Source organism: Erinaceus europaeus, chromosome 7, assembly GCF_950295315.1.
Source record: "Erinaceus europaeus chromosome 7, mEriEur2.1, whole genome shotgun sequence".
NCBI lineage: Eukaryota > Metazoa > Chordata > Mammalia > Eulipotyphla > Erinaceidae > Erinaceus > Erinaceus europaeus.
In genome coordinates, this window is record NC_080168.1 from 109,582,227 (window position 1) to 109,599,563 (window position 17,337).

At 34.6% G+C, this 17,337-nt stretch overlaps 2 protein-coding genes across 2 annotated transcripts; both read right to left on the reverse strand.

The window, feature by feature from the left end:
• Positions 1–229: 229 nt before the first annotated feature.
• LOC103109111 (olfactory receptor 6C3-like) lies at positions 230–1,168 on the reverse strand. Its single transcript, XM_007518118.1, has one exon. It carries the CDS (start codon positions 1,166–1,168, stop codon positions 230–232), a length of 939 nt encoding a protein of 312 aa, XP_007518180.1.
• An 8,010-nt stretch (positions 1,169–9,178) lies between these two features.
• LOC103109112 (olfactory receptor 6C3) lies at positions 9,179–10,121 on the reverse strand. Its single transcript, XM_007518119.3, has one exon. The coding sequence runs from the start codon at positions 10,113–10,115 to the stop codon at positions 9,183–9,185; it is 933 nt and encodes a 310-aa protein (XP_007518181.1). The 5' UTR covers positions 10,116–10,121; the 3' UTR covers positions 9,179–9,182.
• Positions 10,122–17,337: the final 7,216 nt, after the last annotated feature.

A 17,337-nucleotide genomic window follows, 5' to 3' on the forward strand; every position in this document is an offset into this window, starting at 1 on the left:
ACTTTTAGTTCAGCTAAATGTCAGTAGCTGATACATTTGAATTATAGAACATCCTGAAGCAATATTTTATTTTTTGTTTAATTGATTAAATATACAAGGAGAGGCACAGGGAGGGCATTTGATAGGGGAAAGAGAAATGAGGGTATAAGTGCACTGAAGGAAAGAGTTTTAAGAAAGTATGAATAATAGAAAGCACTGACAAGATTACTTCTTTAATGTGCTAATCACTTTATTTACTAGAGAAGGACATAATCTTTTGGATGGTCTCCTTAAAAGCCTGCTTCACTTGCTGGTTCCTTAGTGTGTATATAAATGGATTCATCATAGGGGCAACAGAAGTATTCAGAATAGCCACACCTTTGGTCAGTGACATCTTTTCTTTGGCTGAGGGGTTGGCATACACGAATATACAGCTTCCATAGGAAATAGAAATGACAATCATATGAGAGGAGCATGTAGAAAATGCTTTTTTTCTCTGACTGGCTGAAGGCAGTTTGAGAATTGTCTTGATGATGAACATGTAGGATAGAATGATCAGTGCCAAAGTGAAGAGCAGGATCACTAATGCAGAGTAAAAACCAATCACTTCTAGGAGCCACGTGTCTGAGCAGGATAATTGCAAGAGGGGGAAATAGTCACAAACAAAGTGATCAATGACATTGGAGCCACAGTAGTCTAACTGAAGGAAAAGAATAACTGGAGGGAAGATATTTAGGAATCCTGTTAGCCAAGCAAAAAACACAAGCATTATGCAGACTCTCCTGTTCATGATGGTTGTATAATGAAGAGGTTTGCAGATGGCTACATAGCGATCATAGGACATGGCTGTTAGAAGATAAAATTCAGTGATGCCCATGAAGATGAAGAAAAACAACTGAGCTGTGCAACTATTGTATGAAATGGCTTTGTCTTTGGTGATGATTGTGCCTAGAAATCTAGGGATGCAGACTGTTGTGAAGGAAATCTCCAGTACAGAGAAGTTCCTGAGGAAGAAATACATAGGGGTCTGCAGATGGAAGTCCACCATAGTGAGAGTGATGATGGCCAAATTCCCAGTGACACTTAGTATGTATGTGATGAGTAAAAAGAGGAAAATCACAGGCTGAAGCTCTGGGTCATCTGATAGTCCAAGAAGAATGAATTCTGTGGGCACTGTGCGGTTTTTCATTGTTGATACTTACTTTTTCATGTTAGATTAAACATGTACACTGTTACAGATAGGAAATAAAAGTAAAACAAGAATCAGAATACATTATTAAAATATTCATGATTATATATATATTGTGCACATTATTTTTTTATTCATCAGCTCTTTTCAATTTCCCTATTTTTACATTTAAGAATAACTTTTTCTGAGTTAAATATTGATTTCTCTTGTTTGAAAATACATTATCACTGGGTATGCATAAATTATTTTTATTCTACAACCCTCTTACTAATTAATATTTCTAATTTTCTTTTAGTCATGATAAATACTCAGTGAATTTTTAAGGAAGCCTTGGCATATTTGTGAATAAAAATTCAGTTTACTTTTACATGAGAACAGCATTAATATTTGTCAGTTCAACACCAATTCAGTCATACATCTGTTCACACACTTAGTAAATTAAATCTGAGAAGATACTTATTTATATTGAATACTGTTAAATCTTAAAGTTATAGGTTTGCTTTTTACTTCCCTTAAAATCATAGGTCAGTTAGGTTTTTTTAAAATTTATTTATTATTGGATAAAGACAAGGAGAAATTGAGAGGAGAGGGGGATCGAGAAGGAAAGCGACAGAGAAATGCCGGTAGCCTAATTCACCACTTGTAAAGCTTCCCCCTTGCAGGTGGGGACTAGGAGCTTGAACTTCGGTCCCTGCACATTGTAATGTGTGCTCATAACCAGGTATGCCACCACCTGGCTCCTAAGTCAGTTAGGTTTTTATGGATATTTTGATCAATTTTTTTTCTTATGAATTTTTTCCCAAAGTAATATGGATACAATTGTTGCTGCCTATGCAACCTTGGAAACTTTGAGTAAATCATCCTGTTTTAACTTTAAAGTCACACATTCTTTTTGAGCTTATAATGTCAATATGTGCATAAATTAAGCATTACAAATTTGCAGTGAGACAAGAGCTAGGATGTTCAATAGTGTTGAAGTAATTCCTAGCTCATTTGAAAAATAAAGACTTCTTGGATGCAGTTTTCTTACTTGTTCCCTTGAAGTTTTAAAATTGTAAATTTTATGTTTAACTCAATCTCTTGTGCTTTTATTTATACACATTGTGTAGTAATTGTGTCCTTTTAAAGTTTTAATGTACAAAAAAATTCAAAAATTAAACAAACATTGTTAACTATAGACAAAAAGTCTTGTTCTAACATTTAATCACAATGTAAACTACTGTTTCTTTAAGAGACTCGTAATTCTTTTTTAAAGATTTTTTCCATCCTACTTATAGAAAATTGGAAAGGGGTAGAGATAGATAGATAGATAGATAGATAGATAGATAGATAGATAGATAGATGGAAGGGGTAGAGATAGATAGATAAATAGATGAAAGGGGTAGAGACAGATGAAAGGTATAGAGATAGATAAATAGATAGACAGACAGACAGACAGACAGACACCTGCATATCTGCTTCAGTGGTCATGAATCCTCTTTTCCTGCAGGAGGGGAGAGAAGGCTCAAACCCAGATCCTCCTGCCTGGTAACGTGTACACTGGTGCTCTGCCACCTGGCCCAAGATTTATAACTACCTGTTACAAATTTTACCTTCTTTTATTTCTATTTATACTGTTGGTGAGTTCAGCTTCCTTAAAAAGAGACCTCAACTTACCAGAGTTCCTTAAGTTTTAATAAATATGAAATCTCATCTTTTGTACTTAGTTCTTGGGATAGTATGCAACCTTGTAATAGAACACTGAAATCTGTACAAACTTAGAAAACAATTGCAAACACTTCCCTTCTGTAGGACTTAACTCCACAACTATTAAGTTTTGCCTTTTATTGTGTAAAGGAGGAGGCTATAAGAGAAAATTTACGATGAAAATAAGAACTGATAATTAACTTACTCTTTTGCATTTTTCACGAGATGTTGTGAGTTATTTCTTCAGTTTATCCTAGCTGTCTGTAAAAAAAGTAACTTGCAGTTGTTTGACGTTCAGTTTGATACTCCTCTCCTAATTGTTTCTCTCACTTTCTTCAGTGTTAACAAACTACTCAGATTATGAATTATCTAAATATCAAATCTGAAAGCTTACAGAGTTTAGTTAGCCCTAGCTAGTTTTCTTTTAAAAAATAGTCATAACTTAGTAAACTCTTATAAGACTGTTATGTCAGCAGAGTTATGTTACTCTAGAAAAAAATAGGCTTATACATGGGGATATTTTGTTGTCTTTTTTCTGAAATAACTTTCTTAAGAATTTGGTTGATATTCATATATGAATATTTTCAATTTTTGCTTGATATATATATATGAATATTTTCTAGTGAAAATATTTTCTAGTGAAATATACAAGAAAAAAATAATAAAGGGAACTTTTTACCATTAAGATAAATAACTCACAGGACTAGTTTAATTTATACAATTTCTAATACATAATTAATATATAGTCTTAAAAATAGAAAGGTAAATGGTCAAATTAATATAATCAGACAAGCAGCTTTTCTTTTAAATAGTACACTTCTTTAACAGAGTACTGATTCTAGCACAGAATGACATTTAAAGTTTGATGAGCTAAAAGAACACTCTAAGATATATTGATGAGTTTCTGCTTTAGGAGTGTATTAATTATGTCCTTGGTAGTAGATAATCATTTTGTTCTTAATATTTTAGATATTTAAATCCAAAAATCACTTGAAAATAAAGCTGTATACTTTAACAACAACAAACAAGGAATAATATATTGCATTATTTGGGATAATGACAACTCCCCATTTTTTTTTTTGCATTTAGTCTTAAATCTAATCTACTGATTTGCTGAAATATGTATATGATTTCTGAGCTGGTAATTAAGTTAATAGTTTATTTAGTTTTCTTGTACTCTAAGAAAAATATTTTGATTTAACTTTTTCATGACTCTCAGGAACAAGGTTTTTCTTTGTTGCTGGAATGGTAGATAATACTTGGCTCACAGTATCCTTCATTTCTGATACTGTAAAATGTTTAAAATATTTTAATGTTAACAATATAAAAATATATTCCTATACAGCTAATTCTTGATTTTAACCCTTTACCTCAGCATATATGCAACTTCAGTTACAACTGAGCTGAGTAGTAAAATACTCACTGTTTAATCATATAAAACATTAATTTATTAAAGTTTTTGTCTTATATAAAATTTAAAAATTTATGTTGTAATTCTGTGATTCCATTTATAATATAGAAGCAATGTTTTCCTTGAATATCAGGGACTATAATACTTTCCTTCAAATGCTGTTTGGAAAGATAGAAAGAAACTAGGAATGTTCTTCTCTGTGCATGTTGTTCAAATGGAACTGGACTTAAATAATTTTTCATTTCACTCTTTTTGACTCAAGGGAATTCATTAAGCAAAGTGAAGAGAGGCACCATTAAAAGTTACAAGGTGAACCATTAGCATAGGTCATTTCTTAAAATATTAAGAATGGATAAAAAATGTGATTAAAATCAGGAAATGTGACATATATAATATATGTTGTAATATATTATATATAATAATAAAATATATAGTATTGAGTGTTTATAACTTTGCTTTAGAATTTGATTTTGCAAGTCTACTTTTCTTCTGGATTACTCATAGGAAAGTTAGTATTATCTCTCTATGACTTTGGCAAACTAGCATTCTGTAGTATAACTGTGGAATAGTGGGAAACACTGTTTTGGCTGTATATAACTACTTGACTGTCACTTGAAATACTCAAAATACTAATAATAAAAACAATCAGGGCCCGGTGTTGATGCACTTGATTAAGATTAAGCAAACACATTACAGTGCATAAGGTCCTGGGCCCAAGCCCCCGGTCCCCACCTGCAGGAGGGAAGCTTCAGGAGTGATGAAGCAGGACTGCAGTTGTCTCTTTATCTCTCTCCCCCTTCCCTCTCAATTTCTGGCTGTCTCTGTCCATAAGGAAAGATAATTAAAAAATTATATCAAAGAGGGCCTGGTAAGATCTATCACCTGGATTGTAGGCCTGCTTTGTTATGCACATGCCAAAGTTCCAGTCAGACCCCTATCACAGTGGAGGAAACTTCAGTGCTGTGCTATGTTTCCTTCACTCCCTGTATCTATGGAAAAAAAAAGTCAGTTTGAAGAGTTAAAATCCTGGTGATTTCCATAAGTGAATAAATAAATGGGTAGTATCAAAGAGGAGTTTAATACCTTAGACTGCTTAGATTTTTGGAACAATTTTCCTATGGCTCATGCCTAATATAACAATATTTGCTAAGTGTAATTCTCATTACCTTTCAATTACATTCCCTTATGTGTATACTTTCATTAAATCTTTTGTTATGGTTTGCATATGACATTTTCTCATTGTGAGAACATTTGTTAACTAAGAAAAGAGGTATTTGGAAATAGGACTTTGGCTCTTTTTAGCTGCACATTTCCACATTTTAGTGTAGTGAGAGATGTAAAGTCCTGTTTTGTTTGTTTATTTTTTCCTCACTAGGGTTTCACTACTATGGGTTGGCTTTTTTAAATAAAATGAAAGAGAAAGAGTAAGACACAGGGCTGGGTGGTGGTGCAGGTGGTTGAGTGCACATGTTACTATGCACAAGGACCGAGGTTTGAGTCCCTGGTCTCCACCTGCAGGGAGAAAGCTTTGCAGGGGTGAAGCAGTGTTGCAGGTGTCTCTCTCCATCTCTATCTCTCCCTCTGCTCTCAATTTCTAGCTGTCTCTATCCAATAAACAAATAAAGATAATACAAAATCAAAAAGAGGAAGAGAAAGACACCACATCAGTAAAACTTCCCACAGTGTCATGGAAGCTGGGATTGAATCTGAATTTTTGCATAACAATGCAGGAACCCTGCCAGGTGAACTGTCTTACCAGCAGAAGAGATGTAAATCTTACATGATATGTATATATCTGTTTACACACACACACACACACACATACACACACACACACACACACACACACACACACACACACACACACACACACGTCACTCCATTCCATGCATCTGTGCTCTGGGCTCTCCAGGACCTTATTTATTGCAGATACACAATCAGGACTTTATTTATTGCAGATATAAATAAAGTAGAAGGGGGTCAGGTGGTGGCACACCTGGTTGAGTGTGCCCTCCTTCCCTTCTTGATTTGTGGCTATCTCTAATAAGTAAATAAATAAATAATATAATTAAAGAAAAAAAGAACAGGGAGAATGAGATGGAGTTTCATCTTTAAAAAAAGTGCAACTTTTACTAAGAATGTCTAAAGACAGCTTTAAGAAGACACAATCTCAAAAAATGCAGAGTAGTTCAGAATTTTACATGAACTGAATGGTAAAGGTATTTCTCTGTATGTATCTAGTTTAAAAGGACCAGGAGAAGGCTGAGGAGACAGAATAAAGGTTATGCAAGCAACTTTTGTGTCTGAGGCTCAAAATTCCTAGGATCAGTCCTAATAGTACCACAAACCAGAGCTGGTTGGTATTCTGGTAAAAAAAAAATCAATTAATTAATCAGTCAATTTGATGAGGAAAGGTGGCTTTTTTTCAGATGTTTAGTTAGGAACACACATTTTTCCATCATAAATTTTTATTAGTGATTTAATATAGATTTACAAAATTATAACAGGGTGAACCCAAATTTTTAAGAAACATGAAGAGATAGAAGATGTCCTTTAATAAGTAATCTTCACAAACATAAAAAATGGAGATATTATGAATGCATGACAAATAATTTAAAATAACTGACACAATGTTGCTTACAGAGTTTAGGTAAATGTCAAGTGTATTTTGTTGCATTAACTTAGAATTTAAAAATACATGTAATAATAAGTTAAATAATATTTAATGTCATGATCAAAATTTATCTTGATTATATGCACTAAATTTCATGAAATATCATGTTCTACATTTAAAGTACAATGAACAACTACATATTACCTACATAAAACTTAATTAAATATAAAATAATTCACAACATGTAAAATGTTTAGATTCTTTAATATTAAAAATTATCAACTATCCAGGTAGATAGTATAATGGTAATGCAAAAAGCTTTTTATGCTTGAGGCTTCCAGACCCCAGGTTCAATTCCTGGTACTACCACAAGAAAGAGCTGAGTGGTATTCTGCTTTTAAAAATATATTGGTGTTTACCTAGAAAATACACAAGAAATTACATAGTAATTTTGAAGTACATTTTCTTTTCTTTTTTATTTATTTTTATTTTTATTTTTTTATTTATTTAAGAAAGGATAAATTAACTAAACCATTGGGTAGGAGGGGTACAACTCCACACAATTCCCACCACCCACTCTCCATATCCCACCCCCTCCCCTGATAGCTTTCCTATTCTTTAACCCTCTGGGAGCATGGACCCAGGGTCATTGTGGGGTGCAGAAGGTGGAAGGTCTGGCTTCTGTAATTGCTTCCCCGCTGAACATGGGCGTTGACTGGTCGGTCCATACTCCTAGTCTGCCTCTCTCATTCCCTAGTAGGGTGGGTCTCTGGGGAAGCGGAGCTCCAGGACACATTGGTGGGGTCTTCAGTCCAGGAAAGCCTGGCCGGCATCCTGATGACATCTGGAACCTGGTGACTGAAAAGAGAGTTAACATACGAAGCCAAACAAATTGTTGAGCAATCATGGACCCAAAGCTTGGAATAGTGGAGAGGAAGTGTTAGGGGGATACTCACTGCAAACTCTAGTGTACTTCTGCTTTCAGGTATATATTATGCAGTAGTTTATGGATACATGTGAACATATGCTCTCTCTCACAGAAACTGGTGTATATCTAGGTTTTGGGGCTTTGTTAGAAAGTGAACCACCTGAGATGGAATTAGAGAATACTATGAAAGGAAAGGTCTCACCCGAGTAATGAAGCTGAAGGGTTGTCATTTCACACGTGAAGTCTCTGGACACAGTCTGAAGTGAAGCATGTTGAGGTGGCAATCATTGTGTTGATTAGGTTGTGATCGGCAGATGCAATATTATATGATATGGATTGGGAGAGGCATATGGGAAAGTGGGCCCTATCCAAGGGTTCCAGGACTGGGGGAAGTAGAGGCTCTATAGTGGAGATGTGAGGTTCCTGCTGTCTTAGGGTTCAAAAAGACAATCGATAGTTAATGTTATCATCACATTATTTGGTAATTGGGTTAACTTTGAAAAGTCCTTTTGTTAGGGTTTGCTGTACAGTACCCAGTATCTTGTATATAGCTGTGCTATTGGTTGCTTCTGATCTACTTGGTCTAGGCTTTTGAGAGAGTCTGCATATCAAATACACAGCCTTTATATTAAAAAGATTCAGTCTGTGTTTTAAAAAACTTCGAGACATACAATTAATTTTCCCCCTCTCGTATTAATTAACTAGTGATTTATATGACTACATTTTACTAGGAGTGTACATAAACACCATTCCCACCACCAAAAGACTGTGACCCATCCCTCCCACCCACTCCCAGCCCCCACTGGCCCAGGAAGCTGCATGTCTACCCCTCACCACTGGGTTTTTACTTTGGTTGCCCTACTTACAATTTGGTCAGGTCCTGCTTTTAGTTTCCCTTTCAGATCTTCTTGTTCAACTTCTGTTTATGAGTGGGATCATCCCATACTCATCTTTATCTTTCTGACTTAGCTCACTTAACATAATTCCTTCTAGCTCTGTCCAAGATGGGTCAGAGAAGGTGGGTTCATTGTTCTTGATAGCTGCATAGTATTCCATTGTGTATTACATTTTCAAGTACAATATGATACCATATATTCCTTTTAGAGACTGATACTGACAGAATGAAACAATTGTTACTCATTGTTCTATGTACTATGTCTTTAAAAATAAACTTTACTATAATTTTAGTAAGTAAAAAAATAATGCATTGGAGATATTTGAGTATTGAGTGAAGGGCCAGGATAACAATAATTTTTTCATGAAGTGGTATATAAAGAGATTATAAGAAACAAACACAGTTATATAGAAGTTTGTGAATTTTGATCTTTTACTTAATTGCTCTTTATAATGTCATTTATTAACCCACTCTGATCACTTATTGGCCGAAAAAAACTACTTTATGGACTGCATCTTTGAAGGCTTGTTTTACTTGCTGGTTTCTCAAGGTATAAATGAAAGGGTTCAGCATGGGTGCGACAGAAGTATTGAGAATAGCTACTCCTTTTGTCAGTGATGCTTTTTCTTTGGCAGAAGGATTGGCGTACATGAATATACAGCTCCCATAAGAAATAGAAATGACAATCATGTGAGAAGAACAAGTGGAGAAGGCCTTCTTCCTCTGGTTAGCAGATGGGAATCTCAAAATAGTTCTTATAATGTAGATATAAGATAAAATGACTAATGCCAAAGTGAAGAGCAAAGTAACTAGAGCAAAGTAAAAGCCAATTACTTCTAGGAGCCATGTATCAGAGCAAGATAGTTGTAAAAGAGGGAAATAGTCACAAGCAAAGTGGTCAATGATATTGGAAGCGCAGTAATCCTGCTGGAGGAGAAGCATAAGTGGTGGGAAAATGGTCAGAAATCCACCCACCCATGCACACAACACTAACAGGGTGCAGAGTTTCCTGCTCATGATGGTTGTGTAGTGAAGGGGTTTGCAGATGGCCACATAGCGGTCATAGGACATAGCGGTTAGAATGTAAAATTCAGTCACCCCCATGAAAATAAAGAAAAATAGCTGTGCCGCACAATTATTATAGGAAATAGTCTTATTCCTTGTGATAATTGCTCCCAGAAATCTTGGGATACATACCGTTGTAAATGATATCTCTAAGAAAGAGAAGTTCCGGAGAAAGAAATACATAGGTGTCTGTAGATGGGAGTCAAGCAGGGTTAGGATGATGATGGTCAGGTTTCCAGCAACACTTAATATATATGTCACAAGTAAAAACAGGAAAATTACAATCTGAAGATTAGGATCATCAGAGAGGCCTAGGAGGACAAACTCTGTGATCACTGTGTGGTTCATTTCTCTCTGTGTAGCCTGCTTCTAAATATATTTAGGTGGGGAAAAGAATAAAGGGAGGTGACAGATATAATTGATCATGGTCCTTACTGTCATCATTGATACAATTATATAAAAAAATCTATAACCCATGTCAATTTTATTTCTTTTTGAAGCTCTTACTTTTAGGATGTTTGACTACATGCTTGTGAATCATAACTCATTCTCTTATTTGAAGTCTAGAAGTAGGTTTTAGGAAATCTTCATATGATGGGCCACATAAATGAGAGATAAATAATGCAATACTTCTTGTATTGTCCAATTTATGCATATAGTTACATTTTTCATGAAACAGTCATTTGAAATAATGCATTTTGCTTCTGCCATGTACTTATTAGATGACTAGCACCTAAAAATAGAAATCTTAATTCCACTGAAAGAGAAAAGTGAAATTTAGAAGACTAAAGTAATATATGTTTTTTTTTTTTTATGAATCCTAACAACAGCTATTTACTGCGGTGAATCTTTAGAAGAACCATGTTCTTAAACAGACACATTGTGTTTTTTATGATTTAACACACCAATTAATTATTTTCTTAGCAAATAAATATACATATTATTTTAATTAACTACTTTAGATGTAATATAAAATGTATATTATTCATATAATATAATTACCAAGTTAATACGAGGACATTTATACACCTTACATAGTAGTATATTTTGTAGTAATATATCTTTGGCATAGAGCAAACAACATTTTATTTAGCAGATAGAAAACATACTCAGTTAACAATCTTTATTTGGCATCTTCTGTGATTGGCTAGAAATATATATATAACACAAATGAACATTTTACACTTACAGTATTAATCCATTTTTCATTATGCACTGAAAGTCTATATTAGAACTGTAAATACTAGCCTCAGATCTTAGCAACTGTCAACCAAATTCTAACCCTGTGCATTTCCTGTTTGTCCTTTTTTCTAAACTATTAAGCTTTATAAAAAATGTTTTATTTCATTATAATTCTGTTACACATTTGTTTTTTACATCATGATATCCATTTCTTCCATCTCTCACAGGAGTCACATTTTTGTTGAAAATAGGTGTAAATCTGTTGCTTTTCTGCCAGGCATTAGTACAGTTCATACAAATTCAATGTATTTTATTTTTTCTCTATTTTATGATGGCTTAAGATAAATAGTTCATGAGGGGGTTGGGCTGTGGCTTACCAGGTTAAGCACACATGGTGCAAAACTCAAGAACAGGTGTAAGAATCCGGGTTTGAGCCCCTGGCTCCCTGCCTGCTGAAGGGTTGCTTCCTAAGTGGTGAAGCAGGTCTGCAGGTGTCTATCTTTCTCTCCCCCTCTCTGTCTTCCCCTCCTCTCTACATTTCTCTCTGTCCTGTCCGGCAACAATAACATCAATAACAATAATAATAACCACAACAATGATAAAAACAAGGGCAACAAAAAAGGAAAATAAATAAATAAAATATTTAAATGAAAAGATAAATAGTTCATGAAATAATAAAATATCCAAACCTTAAGATGTAGAAATATCCAATAGTTCTTTTTTTACAATGTTGATTAGAAAGTTAAGAAAGCAATATTTTACAGAGAGAATTGAAGAGAATATGGCAACATTGGGTGCTATGAGTATGGATTCTTAAACTGGATCTCGATTACCTTGGATGATCCTTTTGCTCAGATATTCTAAGTCTGCAATCTCTGACCTCAGAAACTAGTTGTACCTTGATCTCCTGAGCCCAAGATAAAAGTCCAGGCTACTATTATGTTATAGACATAAGGGATTTCTGGAAGCCATGCTTGAATTTCTCAGTAGCCTTCAAACTCTTCTCTCTAGTAAATCTCCCTCGAGAATGGTTATATTCATCTTTGTATCCCACAGAGAACTTAAAATGTTGGTTTCTACAAAACAATTATTTTTATTAATCACAATTACTTAATATTTCATGAGTAGTAAAAATAGTTGTGTATGCTGTTTTCTTATAAAAATGAAATTCTTAATTTAACTTCTTCCTGAACTATAAAAATTAGGTAAATATACTTTTTTTTTTGCTACTCTTATAGTTTAGTGTTGAACTATGATGAAAAGCTATTTTAAAATATTAGATTATTTGATGCATATATGTACTCAAAATTTTAAATATTTACATTGAATAGGTTATTTTGTTTAGTTATTATACTGCTAATAAAATTTAATTGCAGTATCATTTCCTCTCATCATTTACCTTGATTTTTATTTCATTTCTCATATTTTTAACATTTTTTATTTTAATTTAAATTCTGGTTAGCAAATATTGTTGTTATTGTCCATAAATATTATAATAAAATATTTCTATAATCAGTTACCAGTGCCATAAATTTCCTATACAACTATTCAAATTGTCAATATACATATGATAACTACTTTATATCAAATGTGATGAATTGATTTTTTTATTAATAATGATTGACAAGACTGTAGGCTAAGAGGGATACAATTCCACATAATTGCCACCATCCGAGTTCTGCACCCCATCCCCTGCATTGGAAACTTTCCTATTCTTTATCACTCCGGGAGTATGGACCCAGGATCATTATGGAGTGCAGAAGGTGGGAAGTCTGGCTTCTGTAATTTAATATTCCTTGTAAGATTGACTTAATTTAAATGAATTCCTCTAATTCAAAATTAATTGATTTTTAAAAAAATAATATATAATTATAGAACATTATTCAATAAATGGTATAAGGAAAACTGGGTATCCTAGAAGAATTACATTAGGTGGATCTTATACATATACAGAAATTAGTTCAGAATGTATTAAAGGCTTAACTACAAGCAGTGAAGCTATAAAATTACAAGAAGAAATTATAGGAGGTGGGTGTGTATGTCTCCAGGTGATTTCACCATTCCTGGGACAACTTTTTGATGTAGATAAAGAGATAAAGATGGAGAGAGAAGGAGAGACACTACAATACTAGAGCATTCCCCAGTCCCACATTACTCCCCTATGGTGCAAGAACTCAACCTGCATGACAGGGCAGACATCCTACGCTCTTTGGACCTGGAAAAAACTTTTTTGTTAGACCGAGCGATGATTTTTTAAATCTAATACCAAAATTAGGAGTACTATCAACAAATCAGAAAAATAAACAAGGAAACAACATCTCACATAAGTAAATGGATTTAGACATACTGAACATTTTCCAGACTCTTCATCCCCTCAAAACTGAAGAACAATTTTTCTCTACTTTATATGAGTTTTTTAAAAAAATATTTTTGTTTATGTATTGTTGGGTAAAGACAGAGAGAAATTGAGAAGCAAGTAGGAGACAGAGAAGGAGAGAGGCAGAGAGACACCTGCAGCCCTGCAGCTCATGATGCAGGTCTTTCTGTATCTCTCTTTCTCTCTAATAATTTATTTATTAGTTAGAGACAGTCAGAAATTGAGAGGGAAAGGAGGGGTTATAGAGAGGGAGAGAGACAAAGAGAGACACCTGCACCACTTCTTCACCACTCTTAAAGCTTTCCCCCCGCAAGTGGGACCAGGGGCTTGAACCTGGGTTCTTACACATTGTAATGTGAGTGCTTAACCAGGTGTGCCACTGGAGATTCTGCATCCTAGGACACAAGACAAGTACAAAACAATTCAGAAAGATTGTGATAATATCAGATATCTTTTCTGATAGTAATAATCACTATTTAATATCACACATACACAATGGATTAAAGTTTTGGACAATAAATCTAAAATTATAAAACAGAAAAAAATATGTGATAAACTCCAGAACCTCAAGATAAGATATGTATTTATAAGTTCAACTTTATTGCCAAGGAAAACCAGAATATACAAGTTGCATTTTCACCTAATTGAAAAGTTGCAACATAGTGACAGAAATTAACAACAACAACAAAAATCAACCTAGCATGTAGAAATAGAAATTTGCACATTTTATATTCAAGATGAAGTTGATATTCAAATTACATAAAGAAGTTGTACAGCTTTATGTTGTTAAAATTCTACGGCTCTAGCCGGCGTGTTGGCTTCACAGGCGGGTAACAGAGACGCGGAGACAATGGCTGGGCAGGGAAGCTGTATTTCTTTATTCAGTAACAATGATTCATAAACTAAACCAAACTAATCACCAAACAGAACTCTGCTGTCTCTTTGTCGCTGCTGTCCTTACTCTGTAACTCAGGAACCCTCTCTTACTCTACAGCTCTGGAACTCCCCAACTCTGAAACTCTTCAACTCAGGAACCCTCTCTCGGGTTCCTTCGGGCCTGCGAAATTAACTGGACTGATCCAATTCTCTTGGCGGGGGAGGGCTAGAACAAACCAATGTAAAGCATACGACAGCTTTACAAAATGTATCAAGAATTGGGCAAGAATCTGAGTAGACACTTTTCCAAGGAAGAGATACAGTAGAAAAAAAAAAGTTCAGCTACTTTTTATTAGAGAAATCATAATTAAAATCCACAATAAGATATCACTTCACACTGATGAAAATGGACTACATCAAGATTGGAAATGAAAACTTATGTGACTAGGGAAGTAGATGGGACTAATAGGGTCATTTTGGGTGATGGGACTGAAAGTTCAATGGCAGATACTGTAAATAATATATTTACATATATAAAGTATAAACATCTATAGCCTTGAGAGTTTATGATACTGTAACCAGTAGTAAATTATTTTTTTAATGAGAAAGCAGGTGAAGTAATTACTCAGCTGGTAGGACATGGAACTTTCATGACTGATATCCCTTATGTGATCCCTGGCAACAGTACTAGTGCCATAAATCCTCATGTACTTATCTATACTTATGAGTCATCAGTCATTTTACAAACTTACTTTATTTGCTTTTCTGCCATTGCTAAATTATCTTCAAATATGAGGCAATTTTCCACTTCAATATAGAAGTTCTAAAGGTACAGAAGCTTTAAAATTGGAGTATCTTGGAATAAGAGCTAGAATGGGTAAAGATAGGTATAAAAACAAAAATAAATTAATAAAATAGAATTTTCGTAATTTATTAAAAGTTTCTAATACCTGACAGTAGGTCCTAAGTTATACTAGATGGATTAGATGTCAAGAGATTAATAGATACAAATCAATACATCATAAAATCATGTTTTCTGTGTATTAAAAGTGAAAGCTATTATCAATATTTATAAAGTAATTAAAAAAATTTCTGAGTAGCATTTCTATTACTGGGAAGAATTCAAGCACAATTTTCAGGAGAAAAATCTGTCACTCCTCTCATCAAAATGTCTTTGATAAAAGATTAATTTCATGAAAAGTACCCTGGAGGAAAAATTGAGATTGTCTTCCAGAGAAATACTTTTTCTTTCTGTTTATAAAGGATCTGGTTTGCATAGAGAGTAGAACTCAGTTTTGCTTCTACTCTTGTACTTTTGGGGGATATATTTTCTTCTTCTCTAAATTTCCCTTTTCTTTATTGGAATATTTTCTCAATATCTCACTTAGATAGCACTTGGTTCAACTTTATTCTTTTTTTACTATATTTACTTATTGTGAAGGTAAAAGCATAATGGTTATGCAAAAATTCTCTCATGCCTAAGGTTCCAAATTCCATATTTAGTGGGGAAGCAATGACAGAAGCCAGACCTTCCACCGTCTGCATCCCACAATGACCTTGGGTCCATACTCCTAGAGGGTTAAAGAACAGGAAAGCTATCAGGGGAGGGGATGGTATACGGAGTTCTGGTGGTGGGAATTGTGTGGAGTTGTACCCCTCATATCCTATGGTTTTGTCAATGTTTCCTTTTTATAAATAATAAATAAATAAATAAATAAAAAGGAAAATGATGGATTGTGCCAGAGCTCACGTGGGCTGGCTCTCAGCCTGGAAGGTAAAGGAACGGTTCTCCCTCGCTTGTTCAAGGGACGACGGGAAATAGAGACAAGAGACCGGGGAGAATTGAGACACTCTCGTTTATTTGTGGGTGGGCTTGGGTTTAAATAGGGTTTCAGACAAAGAACATTTTTCAAATACGTCAGAAATTACAAGTTTCTTAAAGGTCAGCTTGCCCCTATGGTAGGGGGATGATATGACAGGAATTGATGAGATACATAAAGGTCAAGACAATTATTCTCCATGATGCAAGCAACTTAATTATCCAAAGGTATTTGAGAGAAACATAGGGGTTAAACCAGCAGGGTGAGATAGAGAGAAGATAAACAAGCTTGATAGATATCAGAAGGCTATAAGGAAATAAAGTTTGGAGTTTCACTGACTGATGTCAGGGAGGTGTTTGATGGAGTATGCTTTCTCTAGTGATCAAAAGTGAGGTGACTGTGTGAATTTTGGGTGATTGTGAACTTTAAATGAACCTTAAGGCAGGCAGCCATGTGGCCTGCAGTTAATGGGGAGAAGCAGTGAGGTTTCTGTGGGCTTGAGTCTGAAAGGGAAGAACTAAGTCTGAGAGACTGTTTTTCCCCTTTGCTCATCTCGGTTGAGAGAGACTAACAAGGGTGTGTCTTTCCCAGACCTCCATCCAAGGATGGGGAGAGTTTTCCCTAAGCTCTATCAAGCTTATACATAGCCCCAAACGGTTGTATTTTCTGTGTGTAGTAAGCAAATTTTCATGTAAGTATTCATAAATTGTCTCCTTCGATGTGGTGATTATTTTTTTCAAACAAAACTCAAGATACATTTACTTTTTTAGGGTAATTATTGTTTAAGAGGAAGGGCCAGGGAGATAGTGTAATGGTTATGTGAAAGACTTTTGTGCCAAAAGTCTCCAAGTTTTCAGGTTCAAGTCCCTGCACCACCATAAGCCAGAACTGAGCAGTGTTTTGGTTAAAAAAGGAGAAGAGGAAATAGCAGCTAATAATATTCAAAAAGGAACTACAAAGAAAAGAGAATTTAAACTATATGAGAATATATAACTTATTTTAAAAAATAATGCACAAGGATGATTTGAAGAAGCTTTTAATATTTCAGATAGATGTTGTTGTCGTCGTGGTCACTGTAGGGGTTTCACTGCTCCGGGCTGACTTTTTCAGATAGAAAAGCACAGCAGATATTGAGAAATTGAGTGAAAGACATTATAGTACCACCCCCACCCCCCCATACACACGAGTGTGGTAGAAATTGTGCATGGATGTGCTTCATGTGTGTGGAAAAGCAGGCACCTTCCCAAATGAGCTCTCTAGTGACCTCATGCTTAGCGTTTTTAAAGTGCTCTGCATGGTGTCTCTCACTACACCA

Coding starts and splice junctions, on each gene's coding strand:
- LOC103109111 (XM_007518118.1), bottom strand. CDS start 1,168: ATGAAAAACCGCACAGTGCCCACAGAATTCATTCTTCTTGGACTATCA.
- LOC103109112 (XM_007518119.3), bottom strand. CDS start 10,115: ATGAACCACACAGTGATCACAGAGTTTGTCCTCCTAGGCCTCTCTGAT.